Below are 24,749 nucleotides of genomic sequence, written 5' to 3' on the forward strand. Positions count from 1 at the left end.
CTCCATGCACGCTCATGAATGCAACACAATCATGCTTACCCACTCTGATTTAATTAATCAAGATTAGGACTAACTAGTGCAAATTTCATCACCCTATTATTTCTATACTATTATCTTCGGCACTATATGATTTTTAGATATAAGATATCTCTACTTAATTTATATATCCCTAAGCGAGATAGATAAACAACTGCTCATCTCACAGATTTTTGTTGCTTGCCCAATTGGGTTTCTAGTCATACACTAATTGCTTATTCAACCAAAGAAATCCACCTGATCACCCACAACCAATAGTTGGTACTTTAAGAAAAGTCTAAACACCATGAAAAATTTGGAATATATACAACACCCACGCCACGCTATGACCCCGTGCACCTTGACTAATCCTTGAGGGAGACTAACGCAGTAACCTATCATCACGCCACGACCCTCCTTAAATCGGGTATACTCAGATAGGGAATCAAATCTGAGACTGTCCAATTCGTCTTAACCATCTAGCTACCCATGGATGGGTTAACTCTGCATATATAAATTAACTCTCTTGTAAGAGTCAACTCTATTATATTTTTATATCAAGAGAAAAAATTAATTATATTTATGTAAAGAAAGAAAATCTCTTATTATACTTAGCATAACATAGCAAAAATAATTTCACACCCTTACAAAAAGTAAACAATAATCTTAATTCTCTTTTTCGGTTTTACAAAGATTATACTGATTAAACAACTTCAAATTGAATAATTATCTCAGTTTAGATATGCTATTTTCTTGGAGGGTTATGCAGGTTCCTCTGCTTGTGCTCAAGCTGATGAGTATTATTAAAATCAACATGAACAAAAGCTCTCTCCACTTCAGGAAATTTCTCAAGCTTCTCCTGTAGAGTCTCTCCAATATTATGTCTTCATGAGGTCATTTCTCCTGGTAAAACTATATCAACTTCGACAAAATAGTTGCTCCCAAATGTGTAAGCTCTCACTGTCTCAATGTGGCTGATATCTCATGGTGATCCATATCAAATATTTAGCTTTGCCTTAAACTCTGCTGAAGCTGTCCTCGCAATCAATGACCACACGTTTTCCATCACTGTGTTTGCCCTTTCCCATTGTATATAAGCAATCTGCGCGCATTACAATAATGAATATCTATCAGTTTCATTCGAATATATTTTCGGTGTAACGTTCTGATGGTTTCGGATTTTAACTTACTAGGATGGCACGCAGGATCGATCCACCAGTAGAATTGGATGGCTAACATGGCTCTGCAAGACCGATGGAGTTAGTAATGACATCGAAAAAATGGTCTTGACATAGCCCTGACAATGTCATTTTTGAATCTACGCAGTACATCATTAGCACAAATTTTACTACTGGACTGACACCATAATCCCAATCATCCATTTTTCTTTCTCAATCCCTATCCTGAGCCTACACAAGTTAACAACCAACATTATAAGCTTGATTGTAAGACAGGCTAATTGCAAGTGACTATGTTCCCTAAACTTATCAAGACAACTCTTGTGCATACCTTTATAGATGTCTCGACCTGATTCGAACAAAATTTGCAGTCCGAAGTTGCCATTACTGATGCAAACAACAATTCCCTGAAAAGTAGGACAAGTTTGAGTCAATTCGTTGTTTCGGATGTCAAAAAGGTATCACGGATTTTACATTCTAAGGCTACGTGTCAGTTTTTCTTTTATTCTTTTAGCGTTTCTGCTTTGTCATTAATTTTTAGTGAAAAAGCTTACCACAGGTTGCATCCTGTTCTTGCCATAGGGTACTTGTGTGATTGGGATTCTTCATTGCATAAGCAGTGAACCACAAAATGAATCCTGAAAAAGATCCAAAAGGGAGTCCAAAGTGATGCTATGACTGCCAATGATCTACTCTCAACAGAAGCATAACTTTTGCCAAGAAGCACCAAGTTGCTACATTTGATGCATAAATGCCACCCTTTCACTCCTTGCAATCTGCTTCATTTCATCCTGAAACAGAGAGCTCTGTATCAGAAAACATTCAAATGATTTACAAGAATGCACTTGAAACACCAAGTGATTCCATTGTTTCATGAAAGCTGATTTGAAACTATAAGATTCTGCAGACACACCTCAGTTAAACTTCCAGGCAAAATTCCCAATTCAGTGAATGGTCAACTTCATTGTAGCCCTTAAGAAGCTTCTCTTGCCTCTTGTAATATTCCGCAATTTTCTCTTCGTCTCCCTGAGAAAAAAGCACACCAATCAGTATCAAAATACTCGTGCAAATTAAGGCTATGACAGTAAAATACATTATAATAAATTAAGGACTGACTAGGGTTCTAACAAAGTGACCGAAACCAAACTAGAGTCAACTGTTTCTCAGGAACGTGAAACTTATTTATGTTAAGTCTCCACGAGGGTTCCATTGATTCGACAACGTTGTCTCCATCGGTGCAGAGACAGAAGCTCTGTCCGGTAATCGGAAGAATCTGTTCGAAGATTGTTCGCCTGTTACTCCCCAACACAAGAGCAGATTGATCAATTTCTTGCAGTAGAAGGAAGAGCTGCAGCTGCTTATAAATGCTCAAAACTTAGAAAATGAACAATAGAGAATGACAATTGGAAATCCACCCGCTCCACTGAGGTGAAGAAAGAAAAGAAAGATTCAGTAAGAAAGCATGAGAATGTTGGTTTTGAAGCGAATCATTGGATGCTGATATGTTATCTTCTATCAAGGTTGCTTTTTTTTTTTTTTTTTTTATATAAAATCAAAAATTGAAACTGGATTAGTTAACCGAAGTAAACATCATCAAACTCATGCCTTACTAAGAGAATATATGTATTAATTTAGATTTGGTCAAGTGGGGAGGAATCCTACTTCAGGAATATTACCATCACATTTCTTGTCACACCACCACCTATTTTCCAACATTTTACAAGTGTTGTGCCATTCTCATATAACATATAAAAGAATGAGACATCATTCTATACCCGGCTCTTCCATGTGATAAATCGTGATTAATCGTATACATATTACTTTTTTTAATAGAGGATGCATTGCTTGCTACTTTTTCTTAGTTATGGATTATATTGAATTTTTATCTATTGCATTGGGGTTATCCATACATTTGTTGGTTTTGTTTTTAGCGCATTGTTTCTGGATGAGGCTTATGTTGTTTTGCCCGAAAATGGTCCAACAATATATTATTATAACAAGTTGAATTCAATTCCTATAATCCAATTGACCAATTTCTGGGTCAGCATCTAGGCTTTTCTAATATATATATAAACAACAAAAATTATTCTATGGTATAAAAGATATGAATACAAATCATTATACCCAATGAAACATAAATAAATTAGTGGTTCATAAGTCATAACTCTAACATTCGCACCACCTTTGGGTGGTCGATAAGAATAGAGACTTTTAGGTGTATAAAAGCTCTTCAATGGTACTCTTTATTTTGAAGAGCATCTTTCATATAAATAAAAAACATCTTCATTAATTTTTAATATAAAGAACACAATTTTTATTCAAATCAATAGACTCTTTAATTTTTAATGAAGATGCTCTTTATTTTTAAGAATATACTATCCTAGAGTCTGACTCAAAGGCCCAAGGGGATTCCCCTCGAATCCAGCCCAATCCCCTCTAGGAATCCTCGAACTCAGCCCAATCCTCAAACAAGCATTTTGGGGAATCCCCGAACTTCCCGAGAAAAATATAAAAAGTTATAAATTTTTTTTTAAGTCTCTTAAGTTTTACCAAATTATCAAAAAATGTCTTTTATGAAATGATATATTATGTCTATTTGATAAATAATAAATTATTTATTTAAGATATAATTTTTTTTAAATCACTTATCAAATTATTAAAGAGAATTCAAGATAAATTATAAATAAGTAACTACCATAATTTATTATTAATTAATTTAAATGTCTTAATACATATATATTATGTATTTTTGTTATTAACATTTACAAGTTATTTGAATAAAAAATATATTATTATCTATCAATAATATAACATATATATCAATATTTAGTCATTTATGTATATATCAAATAATTGATATATGCATATTTAGATCATTATATTTAATATAAAAAATTTATCTATTGTTATTTATTACCTATTTACATATGGTTTCACTCAATGTTCCCACAATTATTTTATTATAATTACTTTTGAATTTGATCAATTAATAATGTGAAATAAGTAATTATTAAAGTGGTAATTTCTTGACAAATATGTTTTTCTTTTACATTAGTAAATTACTAAATTATGTATGGTTACATAATACAATTTATTGTGTCTCTTCATCTTTATAATACAATGTATGAATTTTCTGAACATTACATAAAGTTCCTCTTCATTCTTCTAATTAATTGGTAAATTTAATTTAAAACGATTTTAAATGTCGATTTAAATAACTAATTTGTTTTGATATAATTTATTGATCCATTGATTGATTTTCAATTATTCAAATTAATATAAGATTAAACAGTTAAACCTGATCAAAAATTTTAAGAAGAGTTATTAATGACAATTAGATGCAATTAGATTGTAATTAAAATGAGAATATGTAGTTTCCTATTATCCAATCCAGTGAAATAATTATTTTTTTATTCAACTCAAAATCCAATCATATTCTATCAAATTTAAAACATTTAACAATTACTTTTCTCAATAAAAGTTTATAAATTAACAAAAATACCACAGTCTATCCAACTATTGTTGGTAGTCGGCCACCACTGTCGAACAATGGTAAAAAATCGCTGGAATGGTGCATGACCGGTTGGATCTGGTCGGTCGTGCGCCAATATAGTCGTTTCCAATTAGATCCACCTTGGGTTTGGCCGGAAACGGCCAGTTTTAGGCCAAAGATCTAACTGAAAAAGGCTAGATCGACACACGACCAGACAGATCTAGTCGGTCGTGCGCCATTCCGATGGCTTTCGGCCACCGTCTGACAGTGGTGGCCGACTACCAGCAATAGTTGGGTGGGTGGAGGTATTTTTGTTAATTTATAAACTTTTATTATGGAAGATGTTTAGTAAATTAACAAATGTAAAGAGTTAAAAAATATTCTAAATATTTTTAGAGAATACTTTCTAAAAACTTAAACAAGTGCAGCCATAAATTACATTGAAATATCATAATATCATATCATTACAAAAATTAAATATAACATCTTTTGTATCAAATTTTATCAAAAGCATTCCTAAATTTATATATATAATGTACGGGCTGAATCAGGACAGGTTGGACTGGGGATGAGACTATCTTCATCCTCGACCCAATCCCAAATTTGGAGATTGCTTTTGGGCCGAGGCCCAAGCCTGGTCCCCAATCCCGTTGACCCCATCCCTATCAATTACCAAATGTCACGTTCCGTTAGGGGGCATTTGGTTGGGGGTATTGGAGATTATTGGGATTAAGTCATCTTATATTACTTGATTACCATATTTGGTTGTCAAGTAATATAAGATATCGGTAATTTTTAAATACCAATAATGGTTACTATTGATAATATTGGAGGTAATCTGATTACCAGAGTTATCTTTTTTTGTTACAATTCTATCCCTTATCAATAAGATTTTAGGACAATAATGCCCTTATTTTTAAATTTATTTATATGAATATGACTTTTACTATTTCACCCAAATTAATTAACTTTTTGGACAAAATTATCCTTGAATTCAAAACAAATTGCAACACACCCAAGCCACCACCCCCACCCACCTACTGCCGCCTATCGTTGGCAACCACCGTCAGAACGTTACACAGAAGACTGAAAATGGCGACCGTGCACCGATATCTGGCTGTCAACGGCCAGATCGATTGCCGTTAACGATCACATTTGTGGCCGTTAATGGCCATCGATCTACCCATTGACGGCCATATCTGTCAAGTCTGGCTATTTCCAGGCAGATCTCTAGTTGGAAATGGTCATACGGCACACGGAGGATATTTCTTGTCTTTCGTGTGTTGATAGGTTACCGACTGCCGAGGGCTTGTAGTAGTTGTTGACGACCGACAATGGTTGGGTTGATGGGGGTACTTTATTGATTTTTCAAACTTTTATTATGTGATTGTTTTTACTGAGTTTTTAAATGTAGTAGGTTATAATAATACAAATAATAATCAATATTAAAAAATAATATAATAATATTTAATTAAAGAACAATTCAGTCATTTAAATAACATATGCACCAATTTATCCTTTTCGTCAAAATATATTAATAAAATATACCCACTAATTAACTAAACATATTTTCTTAAAATTTTTTAATAATCTTTAAAGTAATCTATCTTTCTAGTAATCCAACATTCTCAATAATTTAATATCCATTGAACTAAGTGCCCTTGGTAGTTTATGTTTAAAACCGTGATATTAACTGTAAGAACAAAAATACTCTTACTGAATTTAATTATTTTTTTTTATTTATCATTTGTCAAGTCAATGGATTTAATTACCTGTATACCCCTCTTTTTAATTATGAAATTACAATCATATCCCTAATTGTGTAAAAATTCAATTACGAATTTGGTCCTAATATAATGTATATACCAGCTTTGTCCCTGTATGTGCTGCAAACAAAGCTGGTATTTATATTATATATACATATTATATACCAGATAGTACTCAAATAAAACCCATTCCAAGTTAACCAATTGCGAAAAAAAAAAATTTACAAGAATTTATGAGAAAAAATTGTTTATGTAGCATTTTCCATTTATATTATATACATTAATTCTGTCAATTTAAACCGAATGAAATTTGAGAATTCAATTCAATTCAAATCACAATGCATTTTACTCGATAAAATTAATGAAACTTAGGAATTCACAATGCATTATACTCAATAGAAAATGAATGAAATTTGGGAATTAAATTCAAATCTCTTCAAGGAGCTAACCTGCAATAATCACAATTAAAACATGCAATTTGAAAAAGGGGTAAAACAAAAAGTTGAGGGAAAAAGAACATCATTAACATTGTCAGAATTTAGATTCAACATACATACCCGAAAAAACAGATTCAGAGAAACATTAATATTAGATGTACAAAAAAATCTTTGTACAAAATGTAAAATTTATTTATACATGTAGCATTACTCTTGTGAGAAAAGCATGAAGGGCAAGTTTAAAATACATGGTTTTATATGGAACTGTAGAAGCTATCACAACCACCATGTATATTGAATCTTAATTCTGACAATACCAGATGAGTAGTCGAAACTGTTGTTGATACAATTACTGGGATTCAAATGAACCATATAAAAACCATAAACCATAAGATGAGAATAAAATCAAAGAGATTTATACAGCAATCAAATTTGCAGCTGGATCAAGGATGAGTGAATTAATTCACTGACAATTGCTTGAGATTTATTAAAATACATCCAAAAATTAAAAGCATAAAAAGAACTGAACATAAAACCAAGTATTCAGTCTAATTATCAGAATTAGCATGGTCGTTAATGAACATCTCTTGGAACAATTCTTTAAGCGGAGATTATGCAAAAATCACACCATAACACATAAATCTTCCACGAAATAGAAATTATTAATTCTTTTCAACCCTCATCAGAACAAAAAATACATGCAAACCTACATTCAATGTTTCAATTCCTCTCCATTAACACCCAATAAACCAAACTAGAAACAAGCCATTGTGACCTAACAAACACTTTTTCAAGATTTCAATAACCCATGAGGAAACCAATTCAATCATTCTTCCCCTTAGAAAAAGTAAATCTTTCGGTCATAAAACAATCAGATATACCCTAGCATGATTATTTTGAACCATCACATGGACAAAATATGAAACAAACCCAGATGACAAATACAAAATAAGATACACCGGATACAGAAACACCTCAAATAAGCACAAAAACAAACGTTCACTTAAAACTGGTACAAATAAAAGGTTTTTGTTGCTCAGATAAGTTTGAAACAGTCTATTTCACTGACCTTTGAATCAAAGCCTCATAGAGCTGGATTAATGCCATTTATCATCCTGAACATTGAATAATTTTTCTTTAGCACACAACAAAACGACACACTAAAAACCTAATCACCAGCTACAAAACCCACACTCAAATAAATTATTTCCATGTTGCATTCATCTCAATATCCTCAACACTTTCCCATCTATAATTTATTCAATTATAAGGCCTCAGTCTAGAGCTCCTTTCTTACCTATCTCTCTTCCTTTTGGACCAAATCACTGCAAACCAACAGAATTTCCTCTTTAGGGGTATTATTTTCCTATAGATTGACAGGGGATGACAACTGTACAGGATAGCAAGAGGGCCTGTTAGAGAAGTTGTGATAGTAGCTTCTAACGGTTCCACAAGTTTTCGATATCAAACCTCTCTCCTGCAAAGGTTTTCAAATTCCCCTTTCTATCATAATTTGGGTTCCTCTTTAATATCTACCCATCTAGCACATTTCCTTCCAATATTATAATGCTCACAATACACTTAAAATTAACAGCATCCAAACATGAAAACAATATATTAAACAAATAGAAAGTTAATAAAAAACTTTGTAACGACAAATAAAAGCTTTTCGAAAAAGAAAAAACAGAAACCAGTTTCAGAAAACAGTAAAACAAAGCAAATGATGAAACAATCACTGCGTCCTTAGAGTTCATAGAAGATTTTTTGTCTTTTCACAAATCATTACGGTCTGTTGGATCATCACTGTTTTTCAGTATTCCTCTACAATCCAAAAACCACAATTATATTTTTTTTTTTTAAATATGGGGGAAATCTGAATGCACAAAGCTTAGAAATTGAAAACAAAGTGCCAGAATCTCATTCCCCCACAAATCCTTCTCGGCAACTGTACGGCGCGAAAACGCTATTGACAGAAGGCAATCAGAGACTCTAGATTTATTGCCTATTTTTAACTCCAAAATAAGTTTCCGAAAAAGGACCCAATGGCTCAGAGAATGTAAAAGATTTACATCAACAAGCTTTCTCTGAAGCTTTCAAAGTTTGATTGTATAAATTTGAATCATCATGGCCTGAATTTATAACACAAAAGCAAAAAGAAATCGAAAGGAGGCCTCAGAAATCAATTGTAAGTTGAATGCATCAGGAAAAAGCATCTCAGATTGTACGGACCACATTTTGTTGAGCATCACAGGCCCTTCTCCCATTCATCTAACCTAAAGAAAACTAATCTAAGCGAGAGATACAGAGACGGCGAGGGACAAGATGACATGAGATGTGAAAATTGAAATGACGGTTAGGTTTATTGCCTAAAAATATTGAGATTGTCGCTTTCTCGAAACCCTAGTTTCTTCTGGTTTTACTTATATTCCCTTTTTCTCTTTCCAAGGCCAGGCCCATGCCCAGCCCAGACCTCCCAAGCCAAGCCTTCACATACTCTCTCCTAAATCAGTATGTATTCGTATAAGGTAATCATAGAAAATGCGCGGAACATCTTCAAAACCCTCATACTTCTTAGTTTCTTCAATAAGCTGGTTCTAGTCTTGCATATCTTTACAGAATCATCAGCTACATTGATGCTCTTGTTGTGTTCAGCGTCGATGCTGTCACTCATCAATTATCTTATCACAAAAGCTCCGCTCAACTTCAGTGGGCATTTTCCAAGCTCTCCTGCAATGTCTCTCCAATGTTATGAGCTTGTGTGCACGATACATTCCCTCTGGCAACACTGTCCGCCCTCACAAAATAATTGACCCAATGGTGTCTGCTCCTCACTGTTCATGATGTGCCTTCTATCATTCCGCTGATTCCACTATCAATATCTGCCCTTTTGCCAGAAAATCTGGCGGGGCAGTTCTTCCTAGCGGAAAATACATTCTCCCGAAGACCGTCCTCGCCCACGTGCCCATGATCGTGTACAAATGCATCTGCGTGCCTGGACACCAGAACATTTTGATGTTGAGAAAAATTATCCAGAGTGAATAAATTTTATTTAAAAAGATTTAGCTGTAGTTGTGAGGCTCACTATTAATGGCTCCAGTTGGGTCAATCCACCAGGAGAGTGTCACAGCTAAGCACAGCCGTGACATAAACGCAATTGAATTGTAATGACATCAAGAGAAATGATCCTTTGTGCATAGGGCCTCTTGACAATTTCGTTTATGAATCTACACAGTAGATCATCACACAAACAACTTAGACCCTGGCACAGATCCTTAATCGCCATCATCCCTTTTCCTGCTCGCCGAAGCCATCCATTTCATAGTCGAGACTGTATCAGAATGACACCATCTCAAGTCATTGTTCTTATTCAACACAGATTACCCGAAACTTTTTTCCAGTGGGGACGGACAAATATGCACAAAGAAACCTCACTTTGCAACTACTTGCCCTGCAGAACTCTAGCAAATTTTGTAGTCCAAGAGTTTGCCATTTACGGATGCAAAAAACATGATGCCCTTATACTTTGAGCCTGATTAGCTAAATGTGGTATGCAGAAATTGAACACAGATTTTAGTATTGTCAAGAACTAAAATCTACTTGTAGCACTTACTCTGTTGAATCCTTTCCTTTCCAATTGGGTAGTGAGACTTGGTTTGGATTTTTTCAGTGAGCGTCATTGAAGTGACACCACAAATAAAAACCTGATCAAAGATCCTAGGAGGGATCCAAGTTGAGGCAATTACTGCCAAAGATCTGCTTTCAAAGAACGCATAAACTTTTGCCATAAAGTACCAAGAGTTAGTTTGACTTGATAGTGAACTGCCACCTCCATCACTCTTTCGCAAGTTGCTTACATTTCATCCTGAAGTCAAAATTGCCCATATTTTTCAAGTTTTTTAGAAACAGACGTCTAACTGTGTTGCTTCGCTTACAAACAAATTGAATCGCGTTGAATACTCACATTACGAATTAACCTCTGTATAGCTTTCAGGCCAACAGCACCCGTTTCATCATTCGATCCTCCATATCACTATACCAACCTTCAAGGAGCCTTTCCTTGTTCCTTGTATACGTCTAAACTTCTCTCTGGTTTCTACTGAGATGCAAATCAATCACGTAATTAAAAGGTTTTTGTCTGCCAAATCCTTAAGCAGACATTATTTTTACTTCTAATTAAAATCACTGGGCGACAATCCACAAAGCAATCAAATAATTTTCCATCTCAGTACTGTGTTCAATTCCATGGCAGTTGATAAAATCTAGTTCTGAAAGACTGTCAATGTTCACCATTGATAAGAAACTTTAAAAAGAACCGTTGTTAATATTAATTTTAGAATTTTTAAAGCCCTGTCACAGTCAACAATGAACCACTTTAATAAAGTACAAGACCAAAAAAAACCAATAAGCTGCAATGGAAATTAGGTAACTTAATAGAACCTAATATCTAATATTAATTACAAATTGTTCAATTATATTAGTGGCCTGTGTTGATTTCTTTTCTTGTAGAGATCTTCTACAAAAAAAAAGAGAAACTACTCGGTAAACATTTTCGGCAAATATCTGCTCGTATAAGTTTTCTTAATGAGAAGAAGAAAAAGAAGAAGAAGCGCGAGAGGACTACTCTGGGATACAAAGATGTGAAAGAAAGCAGAGTGTGATGTTGTGAGGAGAAGAGACACTGTTGTCTGTGGTATACGAAACCTATCAATGGGCTGCCATGCACGACAAGCCCGCATTAACATTATGATCATCATCTCTTCTTATTTTGTGCAGAAGCTGAAGCCTCATGAAGACGATCGCACCACCCTCTTCAATAGTACTGCAACTCTCATCTCTACTCTCCATGGAATTCTCTTCTTAATTGAATATAAGTTCAACTAAGCAACCAACAATAACGTTTCAGAGAAATTTTTTGAAGAAGATGGTGATGATAAACTGCTTCTTCAGCAAAACCGTCCTCTTCTTAAAAATGGTTAACTAACAGGTGTCTACTTATATATACAGGCACAAACGTGGCATCATTTATTATTTTCTTTTTCTTTTCAAAATATACTAAGAATGTTTGAGATACGTCTCTATATGTATGTCTACAAGAATTACAGGTTTTCTCGACGTAGGAATCACATACAGGAAAGATATTCCACCCCTCTTTCTCGGTGTGGACAATCTGTAATAAATTAAGGAGCCCCATATTTCTTGATATCATCATAACTCATGCAAAAATATTGCTTCAAAATAAATGATAAAACCATTGTTGTTTTGTACCTCATATATTTTGTCGTTCCTATGCTACACTTGTTTTTGTTGATTTGACATTTCTTCAGATCATCTTTTCGAACACGACAGGTTTAGTGGATTTGAACCGTTTGCTAGAACATTATTTAGTCTAATTACAATTGCAGCAAAATCTTGGAATATGTCACCCATACACACACATATACAGTCAAATATCTTTATAGTGATATTCTATATAAGAATAAACTTTACTTAGCCATAAAAAAATATATTCCCAATTTAAAATAGTTATAAATAAGAATAAACCCTACATTGTAATAAGTTATAATTTTTTTAATTCCCGTCTTAAGGAAAGTTATCCAGGGGCAGATCCAGCCCATTTTTGGATGGGCCCTCAATTTTTTTTTTAAATATTAATATATATAATTTTTGGATTTTGGCCTACCCTAACAAAAATATTAATGGACAAAAATATTAATATATAATTATTTTTTATTTTGGCCCACCCTAAAATTTTTTTTTGGATCCGCCACTGAAGTTGCCTCTACATAGTAATAATTATTTGTATAGTACAAAAAAAATATATGCTGTGTTATATTAAAGATTTATTATGAAATAAAATGTTTACCTAAAGTTGTTTGGGATAATGATTTATGTTTTAGAGTTGTTACCAAATCTTCTAACTTACGGGTATATAATAACTCGCTAGCATGAACACCTTTTTATTGAAGCCAAAATATTTCTAGCTTCTCAAGTATCTTTAGAGCTTCATGGCACGAAACTTTTTGCATTTTCGTACTATCATCTTTAGGATTATTTCCTTTCTCTTCTTGTCTAATTGCAGCAATGATTTTTTCTTCAGTTAAAACATATACGACTTGTTGCTCATTTGGATGATCGAGAAAGACATTAATATCCATTCGATTAGTGTAGTGAAGTTGTCGAATATAATCACTCAATTCTGCAATGACTTTTCTATTCTTCTCATCCACTTCATTTGTAACTTGCAATTCATTGACATCGGGGGTCTAATTTTACAGTGCTTAAAACAATTGATAATTGTTTGTGATTTCACATCAATTGACCATGCAGCAACTGCATTTACAATTTCATCAAGGATACTTATCTTTTCTGGTTCCAATACATGATCTTTTATCCGTTTCAAAAGTAAGCGATTAAAGCACTATCGATAATAATCTTTGAAATTTCTAATAATGCCTGCATCACATGGCTAGATTTTGGAAGTGCTAGCTGGTGGTAGGAACAGAACAGTTGTGTGATGAAGTGGGGGGACATTCTCCTTTTTGCCATGTGCAGTATAATTATCCAATATAAGCAAGACATTTCTATCCAAACGGCTATCAAATCACTTATGCCATTCCATAAAAAACAAAGATGTCATCCATGCATTTGAATTCGCTCGATACTTGCAATTGAGATTATCACGGTTAACATTATTAAAGCATCTTGGATTAAGAAACTTACCGATGACCCAAAGTGGAAGTTTGTCAGAGCCATCGCCATTGCAACAAATAACAATTGTAATCCTCTTTTTGTTTTGCTTTCGGCCCTCCAACTGCTTTGTTGCAAGAGAGTTATCGGCTTGCATTCGATAAAATAAACCAATTTCATCCATATTATAAATGTCCTTCCAAGCCCATTTGTCTAATTCCTCTCTTATCGATGGCAAACTAGCTTCAATTTTCTCCATATTAACTGAACCACTTTCCCCAAAACGACGAAAAGAATGAATTGCATGTCGTTGCTTGAACTTTTCCAACCATCCATTTGAAAATCCAAATGAGGTGGCTTCGGGATAAAGTTTCCTTAGAAATATATTTCCCTTCTCTTTTAACAATTGACCATTCATATTGACATGCTCTTGATGGCATACAAACCATTCATAGAGGGCAGACTCCATTGCTGGGTACTTTACCATCTTTGAATGTTTTGTGTTTGGGTTCAACAATCCTTCTTCTTGAAGGAGGTCAGCTGATCGTTTGAGTGTCTTAGATATTGCTGCTTGTGATACCTTAAGACCATGAGTATCTTCTAACCACTTCACAAGATCTTTCTGCTTCCAACTAGGGTTTGATTCTTTCATTTTGCACAACTCAACACGAATACTTTCGGTCAATTGAGTTCGTGTATTAACTTTGGGTGGCATGATTGATTTGCTAGAGGAAGAAGAAAGGTATCACTTGAATTGGTAGAAGATTTTATTGAAAACTTGATTGAATAAGTTGAAACATAAATTTATAGCAGGCTAATCATAATTCTACTAGGATAAGTAAATAAGAAATCCTAATACTACTACTAAAACAATGAATTGAAGTCCTACTAATACTAAAACATGAATTGAAATCCTAGTACTACCAAAACATGAATTTAAAATAAGAAATCAAGTAATATTAAAAGTAAATAGGAAATCTTAATACTACCAAAACATAAATTATAAAATAAGAAACAAGTAATATTAAAAGTAAATAAGAAATCATAATACTACTAAAACAATTAATTGAAGTCCTAATACATACTATTAAAACATGAATTATAAAATAAGAAATCAAAATAGTTTTTTTGTAACTACATCTCTATTAAGTTATAATCTCCTTATAGTAATAACATTAGTTTGATCCCAACATTATGACTATAAAGATGTTTTACTGTATATTAATTTTCTCTAATTAATTCTTTTAGACAGGCCTTCGGTTGGTTCTATTATGGAGGAATCGATTCCACTTTCTATAGGTAAATTGAAGTTAGGTAAGGCTTAATTATTTTTTAATTATAGTATATGATATAGTAGAGATGGGCGTTTTTCCCTCCCAACCCTGCCCCGCCTCTTACGATGTGGGGATTCCTTGAAAAAATCGGGGATAGGGACTAAAAAATTCCCCGTTATCGGGGATGGGGATAGAGGTCGCCCCACCCTACAAGGAGACTCGCGCACGTGCAACTGATACGTGTGTTGGGCGAGGAGTTGGCAGGCTGTGTTGGTTGGTTGGGTGGAGACTTTCTTTGAACAGGTGAGGGCAGAGTGGGGTTTGGGAAGGCAAATGCAGAAGGATGGGGAATGGGATCCACAGCCTCGCCTCGCGCCCATCTATATGATATAGTAATCATCATCATCTATTTCTCCAGCAAGACATTTTGATTTTTTTTTTTTTAATTCAAACTTGAATTCTTGCTAATAAGAGTTAATTTTTCTGTACGTCGGGAGTGGATTAGAATTCGTGAATTTCTTTTTCCAAGAAAAGACAAAATTTTGTAAACTTTTGTGTGCGAAAATTAATGGTTGCTAGCAAGGAGTTTAGATTCAAATTTATATTTCCACATTTCATATCATACATCTTGATTAATTTACAACTAGAATTACATTTACTTTTGATCTTTTGTATATGTCACAAGTTTGAATCCTCTCACAATATTATGATTTATAATTATCCTTTGTGTTTGGTAAAGGAAGTTAACAAATAAAGTAAAAAGATATTATAATTCCATTTAGTCAAATGCAGTCTATATATAGGAGGCGTTTGGATCATATAATATATATTTTTTTTTATCTTAGTAATAAGATTACCGGAAAGAAATATTACATTGTAGATTACCGGGTTTAAATTATTATTGTGTTTGGTTCAATTGAGATGTATTAATAATTAATGTGCTTGGTTGACAGTAATAACAGATGTCTTGAAATACCCTTTTACTAGAATGCCCTTGGGATGATTACTTGTACTACTAATTAATCTGTTTGGTTCGCTGTAACAGCAGATGTCTTGATTACATTTTACTAAAATGCCCTTTAGATGATTACTGAGTATAAATAATTAACGTGTTTGGTTAATAAAAGAAATGATCAATTAACAAAATTCTTTTTCTTATATTTTAGCCAAGCATTTTATTGTTAAGTTATTTATTGACAAATTTACACAGACTATTGAAACTCCGAAAAAAAACCTATTGTATTTTCTGTTGGGTATACATTCAACACTTGACCCTGGTATTGCAACAAATATAGTTGCCATCTCCCAATCTAAGACTCTATTTAAAACTTTGACTTGTGTATTGCCACAAATCATAGTTTGTACATGTTAATTTCCACTTTAGTTCAATTGAAGCCTTCTTTTTTTCTAGGCAAAAGAAAAATTGTATTTTTTTTGTTTACACCATGGCTGGAATTTATATGCAAGTTTCCAAATTTGAGGAAATTTGTTAACTTTTTCCACTTATCCTAGGCCGAAACTATGTGTGAAAAGTGTGAGAATTATTGGTACATTTGTCATATCACATATTTTGGAGTACCTGTGCATTTACATTATGCTGAATCCAAGCAATGTGCCAATAAATTAACTACATGCTGAATAACAATTCTATTTAAATATGTGAACCAATAATAATACATAATTCCGCACGTTGCAACAATGAACATAATCACCACCATTTTTTAAGTGAACTCAATTTGACATCTGCAAATACTAATTACACAATACTCAATACACAATAATCATACATAAATGAATAAAACGCAGCTTATGCTACTCAACTTCACACAACAGTTTGTCATGGAAGGCTGTAAATTCAGCCAGTGTAAACCAATCATGTGTCATTTGTGGAGAATAAAAATCAACAACAATAACCCACATATTATAATTAAAGAGACAATAAACAAATCAACCTGATCAATTAAACAACTGTAGTACTTACAAGGTAAGGATACTCGTCGTTGATTGAAAAATCTTCTGGGGCAACTTCCACAAACTTGGTTATATAATACAGTACAAAATATTCGCAATCCATGTCGTTCCATTGTTGAGGGACTTGGTGAGTGCATTTATTGGTCACAACAAATACATGAAATACTGAACATATCAACCAGTAATTACCATCAACCAACACAATATACTGTTTTATCACCTTAGGCACTAGCAAAGGCAGTTTCTCAACCAATGTTGGATGCTTGGGCATTGTTCCTAATTCATAAATATCCCTCATAAACCTGCATAATTAAGTTTGGACAATTTGAAACCCATTCCAGTACCACATCTCCAACAATATAATTTCATCATGTGCTCAAATGTGCTTGCAAATAATTGTGAAATAATCAAAGTTTACCATCGAATCAGAGGTTGCAGCGTCATTCCATTTTCTGATCCAAGCAAATCAAGCAGCACCATGCATCGAGTTTTAATTTCCAAGTTTACATCTCCACCAAAGTTGCACAAAATCAGTAAACTCCAATGACCCTTGTCAGAATAATTTATGCATATTATCAATGTCAACTCTTAAGCAACCAAAATCAACTCATGTCCGCGTTTGGTAATTATAAAACAAATGCCTACATACACAATATCTTCACTCACCAGACGACTATAGGAATAAACACATATTTCCTTGAGAATATGTTCAATTCGTCAATCCACTTCAGTACGTTCCATTTGTACACTTCTTCTGTGTATATAAAAAACCACATGCAGTCTAGGGTGATGAAATTGTGCAAGTTGTCTCCTTTAAAACTCCTCCACAACTTTCTGCAAATAAGAAATATGCGATCAGTCATATGAGGTAAACATATTATGTAAATATGGCGTGAAGCATGTAAATTGTAAAACATTTTCGTACCCCATGTGGAGGTCAAACATACTGCTGCTCAACATCCCCCCTCCCATTCTGTTTGCCAATCGCCTATTTGACCTTCGTTGATTTGCGGCACCTACATATGTTCATCATTCATTTACATTAGCAAACAATTCCAAACATCTTTCATAACTGAAAACATTATTCAGTTTACGAGTTGCAAGGTTGGTACCTTTGCATTTGCTGCCCTTTAAGGCTGAAGGAATCTCTTGACATTTTTCATGTATTGAATGATTGGTCCTGCCTACATCTACACATCAATCAATTATGAGATACGTTAATAAGCACTATTCCCAACCATACAACAAATTGACTCCATAACTATCCAATCGTAATACCTTTCACATTGCTATCCGTACAAACTGTATGGCTCTCTTGACATTGTTCACGAACTTTTGTGCTTTCTGTCATCACTACTAGGCAACGTGGTGGTCCTCCCATCGTTCTTGCACACCAACCCACAAAACAAAGCACATCAAAGAGGGAAAGAAAACAAAAATTATAGAATTGGCACTTTATAAATGCTAGTATACATTGACCATACTTCCTGGTGAACTAAATGTCAGTTTCCATAAGTAAATCAAAATGTCACATTCACCATACTAAGACAACAAACATTAAACACACAGACATTCAGATATCTTTTTATACATCACTACCAAAGTTAAAAGTTTTTTACATTCCATATTAGTGATCCGTACCTTCTCGTACTAACTGCAAACATAGAGCATTACCATTTAATTACAAGACAGACATGGTTTTGACAAAATCATAACAAAAGACATCATCCTGTATGTAGTTAGAATATAGGCAAAATACAAATACGGGAATACCACTATGTCAGCATTCTAATAACCCTGTGCACAAAAAAAAAAAACCCCCATTACAAGACTTCACTAGAAATCAAACGTTGGTTGGTACTCATTACTTGCTCCAAGCTGCATCTTCACATGCACGTGCATTGGTAACCCAAACAAGATATCTATCTTGTGAGGTTCCTTGCAAATCTCTGTGGTGGCTGTCAGCATCTCAGTGACTGTGAACCCATATAATTGAGAAATGACCGAATACACCTGCCCTTTACGGTCTTTCTTTTGGGTCTCCTTCTTGAAGTAGTTAGCAATACCCTTCAGCTCAGCTCGGGTCCCAGCCAAGGTAGTCTCAAACCTGCCCAATGTGGCGTGCCAATCTATTGCTTTTCCAGCCTTTTTTTTCCTCCTCTTACTGCTGACCATAACTCTGCTTTGACTAGCAACGACCGCCTGACAAGGAGAATCAACCACATCATCCTTTTGTGGGGCACTAGTATGCTCGTCGACATCGAGATCTACATCAACATCGATGTCCATCTGTTCATCATTGTTGTCAGTAGTGTCATTATCCAATTCTTCAACAACATCAGCTGATGTCTCCGCACCAGCTCTGTTGGCCTTGTTTTTGCCGTAGATGGCGACAAAAGAATCATAATGCACCCACGGTTTGTGTCGCAGTACTCTTGCAAAAGGATGACTCTACAAAAAAGTTAATCATCATAAGATATATTACATTTGTATGAGTACATATAAACATGAAGTTCAGAAAATAAATGTACACAAATAAACCAACACAAGCATACTTACCCAGACCTAGTCATTAAAGACATCTTTGGTACATGTAATGCATTTCTCCTCATCATTCCACCCGAAGCCGTAACCTTTTTCAAGCATGTCGTTGATTGCGTTATATTCCAAAGAAAAGCAATATCACCCAAAACACAAGTAACCCAGACATGCCAAAGTTCCAACCACAATGTTATTCAAATAATTACCGAATGCACACAAAATTCCAACAATAAATCAATTTCAGCATTTCAATTACCTTGCCAAGTCAATTGACCATATATACATAGTATTTCAAGCAACATTACATGCACAGATTGACAAAAAATGCAACCATAAACACATGAAATTCCAGCCACCATTGCAACCATAACAGTAACTCAAAATGTAGTCTATACATACAATTTCAGCCTTAACACACATAAAAAAAAAAAAAAAAAAAAACACACCCAGCCAAACATAAAATACAAAAACAAAGCAACCCTAAATGCAACACAACAAATAACGACATTAAATCAGCAACCTATTGCCATTTCGAACTATTTTCATATCATTTTAGCATCAAATCAGTTATTCCACGATAATATTACCGTCTATAAAGCGACACAGACCAACCCTCTCAATTTAATAATCTTCTTACAGCATAAGGAGGCGAGGAACTTACCAAAAATCGCGATTGGAGTGCTGTTGGGAGCAAACAAATGGCGACAAAGAGCAAAGGTTGCTACGGCGTAGATGTTGGACCAACGACAGAGGCAAAATGAAGAAGTTAGGGTTTGAAATTGCAATCCAAACAAATCACATTTAACAGTAATCAAAAATGCAGTTCATACACACAATTTTAGCAATTTCAGCCCTAACACACATAAAAATGAACACACTCAGCCAAATCTTAAATAGAAAAAACAAAGGAACCCTAACTCAAATGCAACAATTCACGACATTAAACCCTAAACCCTATTGCCATTTCAAACTATTTTCATGTAATTTTGGCATCAAATCAGTTATTCCACGGCAATATTACGCTCTCTAAAGCGAAACTAACCAACTCTCTCAATTTAATAATCTTCTTACACCATAAAGAGAAAACAAACTTATCGATAACCGTGATTAGAGTGCTGTCGGGAGCAAACAATTGGCGACAAAGACCCGACATTACTGCGATGGACATGGTGGACCAATGACAGAGGCAAAATGGACAAGTTAGGGTTATGCATTGCAATCCAAACAAATCACGTAACATACACAGGAAAGAGGGCAAAGGACTTATCGGAAATAGTGATCAGATTAACAAATTGGCGAACGAGATCGACGAGAAGAAGACTCCAGCGTCAACGAACAAGTTTTAGCGCAGAGAAGGAAATCGTGGCTGTACGATTGTGAATTTTTTTCTTTTATACTGTAGTTTTAATGAAGTTCAAGGGCATATTGGTCACAATATGCAAATATCTGAGGATAATATGGTGTACATCAATATTCGTGGCATTTCTTAAAAAAATGATAAAAAGCAAGGTAGTTTCGTTCGGAAAATCAAAAAACTGAGGACAAATATGTTGTTTGTGCAAATTGGCTATTTTGTAGTTATTAATAAACCAAAGGATATTTTCGTCCGCATAATCCCATGTTTAGAAGCACGATTGGACATAAATTATGATTACCAGAGAATGTTTTAATAACTGAGGATATATGGGTACATCAATCTTCGTGGCATTTCTTAAAAAAAATGATAAAAAGCAAGGTAGTTTCGTTCGGAAAATCAAAAACTGAGGACAAATACGTTTGTTATGCAAATTGGCTATTTTGTAATATTAATAAACCAAAGGATATTTTCGTCTGCATAATCCACGTTTAGAAGCAAGATTGGACATAAATTATGATTACCAGAGGAATGTTTTAATAACTGGGATATATGGGTACATCAATCTTCGTGGCATTCTTAAAAAAAAATGATAAAAAGCAAGGTAGTTTCGTTCAAAAATCAAAAAACTGAGGGACAAATACGTTGTTTATGCAAATTGGCTATTTTGTAATATTAATAACCAAAGGATATTTTCGTCCACATAATCCACTGTTTAGAAGCAAGATGGACAAAAATTATGATTACCAGAGGAATGTTTTGATAACCCCCCCACCCCCCCCACCCCCCACCCCCCACCCCCCCCCCCCCCCCCCCCCCCCCCCAAAAAAATGTAATATTATTCCCTGCAATTTACCCCCTTTTGGCACTGTTTATCATCTTATTTTCCCGAAATGTTTTGTACAAAAATGCCAAATACGGTTATTTACTCAATTAAACAAATATTACCCACGTTAAAAAATTTCACACCCGATCCAAACGGCCGCATATTATAATTAATTATGTTTGAGTGGAAAGATAGAAAGGTCACTCATCAAAGGCACTTTTAAAGGTATATCCACTAGGGTTTATTAATGGGTGGCTGCTCCGCACGCTCATGAATGCAACAACAATCATGCTCACCCACTCTGATTTAATTAATCAAGATTAGGACTAACTAGTGCAAATATTTCACTTATTATTTCTATATTATTATCTTCAGCACTATATGATTTTTAGATATAAAGATATCTGTACTTTATTTATATATATCCCTAAAGCGAGATAGATAAACAACTGCTCATCTCACACATTTTGTTGCTTGCCCAATTGGGTTTCTAGTCATACACTAATTGCTTATTCAACCAAAAGAAATCCACCTGATCACCCACAACCAATAGTTGGTACTTTAGAAAAGTCTAAACATCCATGAAAAACTTGGAATATATACAACAACCCACGGCCACGCTATGACCCAGTGCACCTTGACTAATCCTTGAGGGAGACTAGCGCAATAACCTACCATCATGCCACGACCCTCCACTTAAACGGGTATACTCAGATAGGGAATCAAATCTGAGACGTCCAATTCGTCTTAACCATCTGAGCTACCCATGGATGGGTTAACTCTTGCATATATAAATTAACTCTCGTAAGAGTCAACTCAGGTATATTTTTATATAAAGGTGAAAAAATTAATTATATTTATGTAAAGAAAGAATCTCTTATTATATCTTAGCATACTAATAGCAAAAATAATTTCACACCTTACAATAAAGTAAACAATAATCTTAATCTCTTTTTCGGTTTTACAAAGATTATACTGATTAAATAACTTCAAATTGAATAATTATCTCAGTTTAGATATGCTATTTTCTTGGAGGGTTATGCAGGTTTCTGCTTGTGCTCAAGCTGATGAGTAGTATTAAAATCAACATGAACAAAAGCTCTCTCCACTTCAGGAAATTTCTCAAGCTTCTCCTGTAGAGTCTCTCAATATTATGTGCTTCATGGAGGGTCATTTCTCCTGGTAAAACTATATCAACTTCCACAAAATAGTTGCTCCCAAATGTGTAAGCTCTCACTGTCTCAATGTGGCTGATATCCTCATGGTGATTCCATATCAAATATGTTAGCTTTGCCTTAAACTCTGCTGAAGCTGTCCTCGCAATCAATGACCACACGTTTTCCATCACTGTGTTTGCCCAGTTTCCATTGTATATAAAGCAATCTGCGCGCATTACAATAATGAATATCATATCAGTTTCATTCGAATATATTTTCAGGTGTGAACGTTCTGATAGGAATTTCGGATTTTAACTTACTAGGATGGCACCGACAGGATCGATCCACCAGTAGAATTGGATGGCTAACATGGCTGCTGCAAGACCGATGGAGTTAGTAATGACATCGAAAAAAATGGTCTTGAGCATAGGCCCTGACAATGTCATTTTTGAATCTACGGCAGTACATCATTAGCACAAATTTTACTACTGTGACTGACACCATAATCCCAATCATCCTTTTCTTTCTCAGGATCCCTATCAGGCTGAGCCTACACAAAGTTAACAAACAACATTATAAGCTTGATTGTAGAGCAGGCTAATTGCAAGTGACTATGTTCCCTAAACTTATCAAGACAACTATTGTGCACACCTTTATGAGGAGTTCTCGACCTGATTCGAACAAAATTTGCAGTCCGAGAGTTGCCATTACTGATGCAAAAACAACAATTCCCTGAAAAGTAGGACAAGTTTGAGTCAATTTCGTTGTTTGATGTCAAAAAAGGTATCACGGATTTTACATTCTAAGGGTACGTGTCAGTTTTTCTTTTATCTTTTAGCGTTTCTGCTTTGTCATTAATTTTAGTGGAAAAGCTTACCACAGGTTGCATCCTGTTCTTGCCAATAGGGTACTTGTGGTGATTGGGATTCTTCATTGCATAAGCAGTGAACCACAAAATGAATCCTGACAAAAGATCCAAAAGGGAGTCCAAAGTGGATGCTATGACTGCCAATGATCTACTCTCAACAGAAGCATAAACTTTGCCAGAAAAGCACCAAGTTTGCTACATTTGATGCATAAATTGCCACCCTTTCACTCCTTGCAATCTGCTTCATTTCATCCTGAAACAGAGAGCTCTTGTATCAGAAAACATTCAAATGATTTACAAGAATGCACTTGAAACACCAAGTGATTCCATTGTTTCATGAAAGCTGATTTGAAACTTAAGATTCTGCAGAACAAACCTCAGTTAAAACTTCAGGCAAAATTCCCAATTCAGTGAATGTGTCAACTTCATTGTAGCCCTAAGAAGCTTCTCTTGCCTTTGTAATATTCCGCAATTTTCCTTCGTCTCCCTAAGAAAAAAGAACCCAATTCAGTATCAAAATAACTCTGCAAATTAAGGCTATGAACATGTAAAATACAATATAATAAATTAAGGACTGACTTAGGGTTCTAACAAAGTGACCGAAACCAAAACTAGAGTCAACATGTTTCTCAGGAACGTGAAACTTATTTATGTTAAGTCTCCACGAGGGTTCCATTGATTCGACAACGTTGTCTCCATCAGGTGCAGGAGACAGAAGCTCTGTCCGGTAATCGGATGAATCTGTTCGAAGATTGTTCGCCATGTTTACTCCCAACACATGAAGCAGATTGATCAATTTCTTGCAGTAGAAGGAAGAGCTGCAGCTGTTATATAATGCTCAAAACTTAGAAAATGAACAAATAGAGAATGACAATTGGAAATCCAACGCTCCAACTGAGGTGAAGAAAGAAAAGAAAAGATTCAGTGAGAAAGCATGGAGAATGTTGGTTTTGAAGCGAATCAATTGGATGCTGATATGTTATACTTCTATTCAAGGTTGCTTTTTTTTTTTTTTTTTTTTTTATATAAAATCAAAAATTGAAACTGGAGTAGTTAACCGAAGTAAACATCATCAAACTCATGCCTTATTAAAGAGAATATAATGTTATTAAATTTAGATTTGGTCAAGTGGGGAAGGAATCCTACTTCAGGAATATTACCATCACATTTCTTTGTTCACAC

At 34.5% G+C, this 24,749-nt stretch overlaps 1 protein-coding gene, 2 non-coding genes and 2 pseudogenes across 3 annotated transcripts; all 5 read right to left on the reverse strand.

The window, feature by feature from the left end:
* Nucleotides 1–1,012: 1,012 nt before the first annotated feature.
* Nucleotides 1,013–14,291, reverse strand: LOC116142051 (annotated as a pseudogene).
* On the reverse strand, nt 8,933–9,020 carry LOC116142081. The gene has a single exon (XR_004129944.1). It is a non-coding gene; the product is annotated as a small nucleolar RNA snoR116 (small nucleolar RNA).
* LOC116142085 lies at nt 9,057–9,143 on the reverse strand. Its single transcript, XR_004129948.1, has one exon. It is a non-coding gene; the product is annotated as a small nucleolar RNA snoR117 (small nucleolar RNA).
* A 2,519-nt stretch (nt 14,292–16,810) lies between the features above and the next one.
* LOC116142052 lies at nt 16,811–18,202 on the reverse strand. Its single transcript, XM_031427507.1, has 5 exons — nt 18,100–18,202; nt 17,934–18,011; nt 17,747–17,837; nt 17,488–17,655; nt 16,811–17,123 (listed from the first exon to the last, which is right to left on the reverse strand). The coding sequence occupies exons 1-5, from the start codon at nt 18,200–18,202 to the stop codon at nt 16,811–16,813; spliced, it is 753 nt and encodes a 250-aa protein (XP_031283367.1).
* Nucleotides 18,203–22,579: 4,377 nt separating this feature from the next.
* On the reverse strand, nt 22,580–24,330 carry LOC116142014 (annotated as a pseudogene).
* Nucleotides 24,331–24,749: the final 419 nt, after the last annotated feature.

The sequence above is a fragment of the Pistacia vera genome, unplaced genomic scaffold (genome assembly GCF_008641045.1).
Source record: "Pistacia vera cultivar Batoury unplaced genomic scaffold, PisVer_v2 Contig404, whole genome shotgun sequence".
NCBI classification, from domain to species: domain Eukaryota; kingdom Viridiplantae; phylum Streptophyta; class Magnoliopsida; order Sapindales; family Anacardiaceae; genus Pistacia; species Pistacia vera.

Bases quoted from the DNA above. Each gene is read 5' to 3' on its own strand.
- LOC116142052 (XM_031427507.1), bottom strand. From the start codon at position 18,202: ATGGGAGGACCACCACGTTGCCTAGTAGTGATGACAGAAAGCACAAAA. The intron at 17,838-17,933 runs GTACCAACCTTG...GAACATATGTAG, and splicing joins AAAGGGCAGCAAATGCAAAG to GTGCCGCAAATCAACGAAGG. The intron at 17,656-17,746 runs GTACGAAAATGT...TCTTATTTGCAG, and splicing joins ATGTTTGACCTCCACATGGG to AAAGTTGTGGAGGAGTTTTA.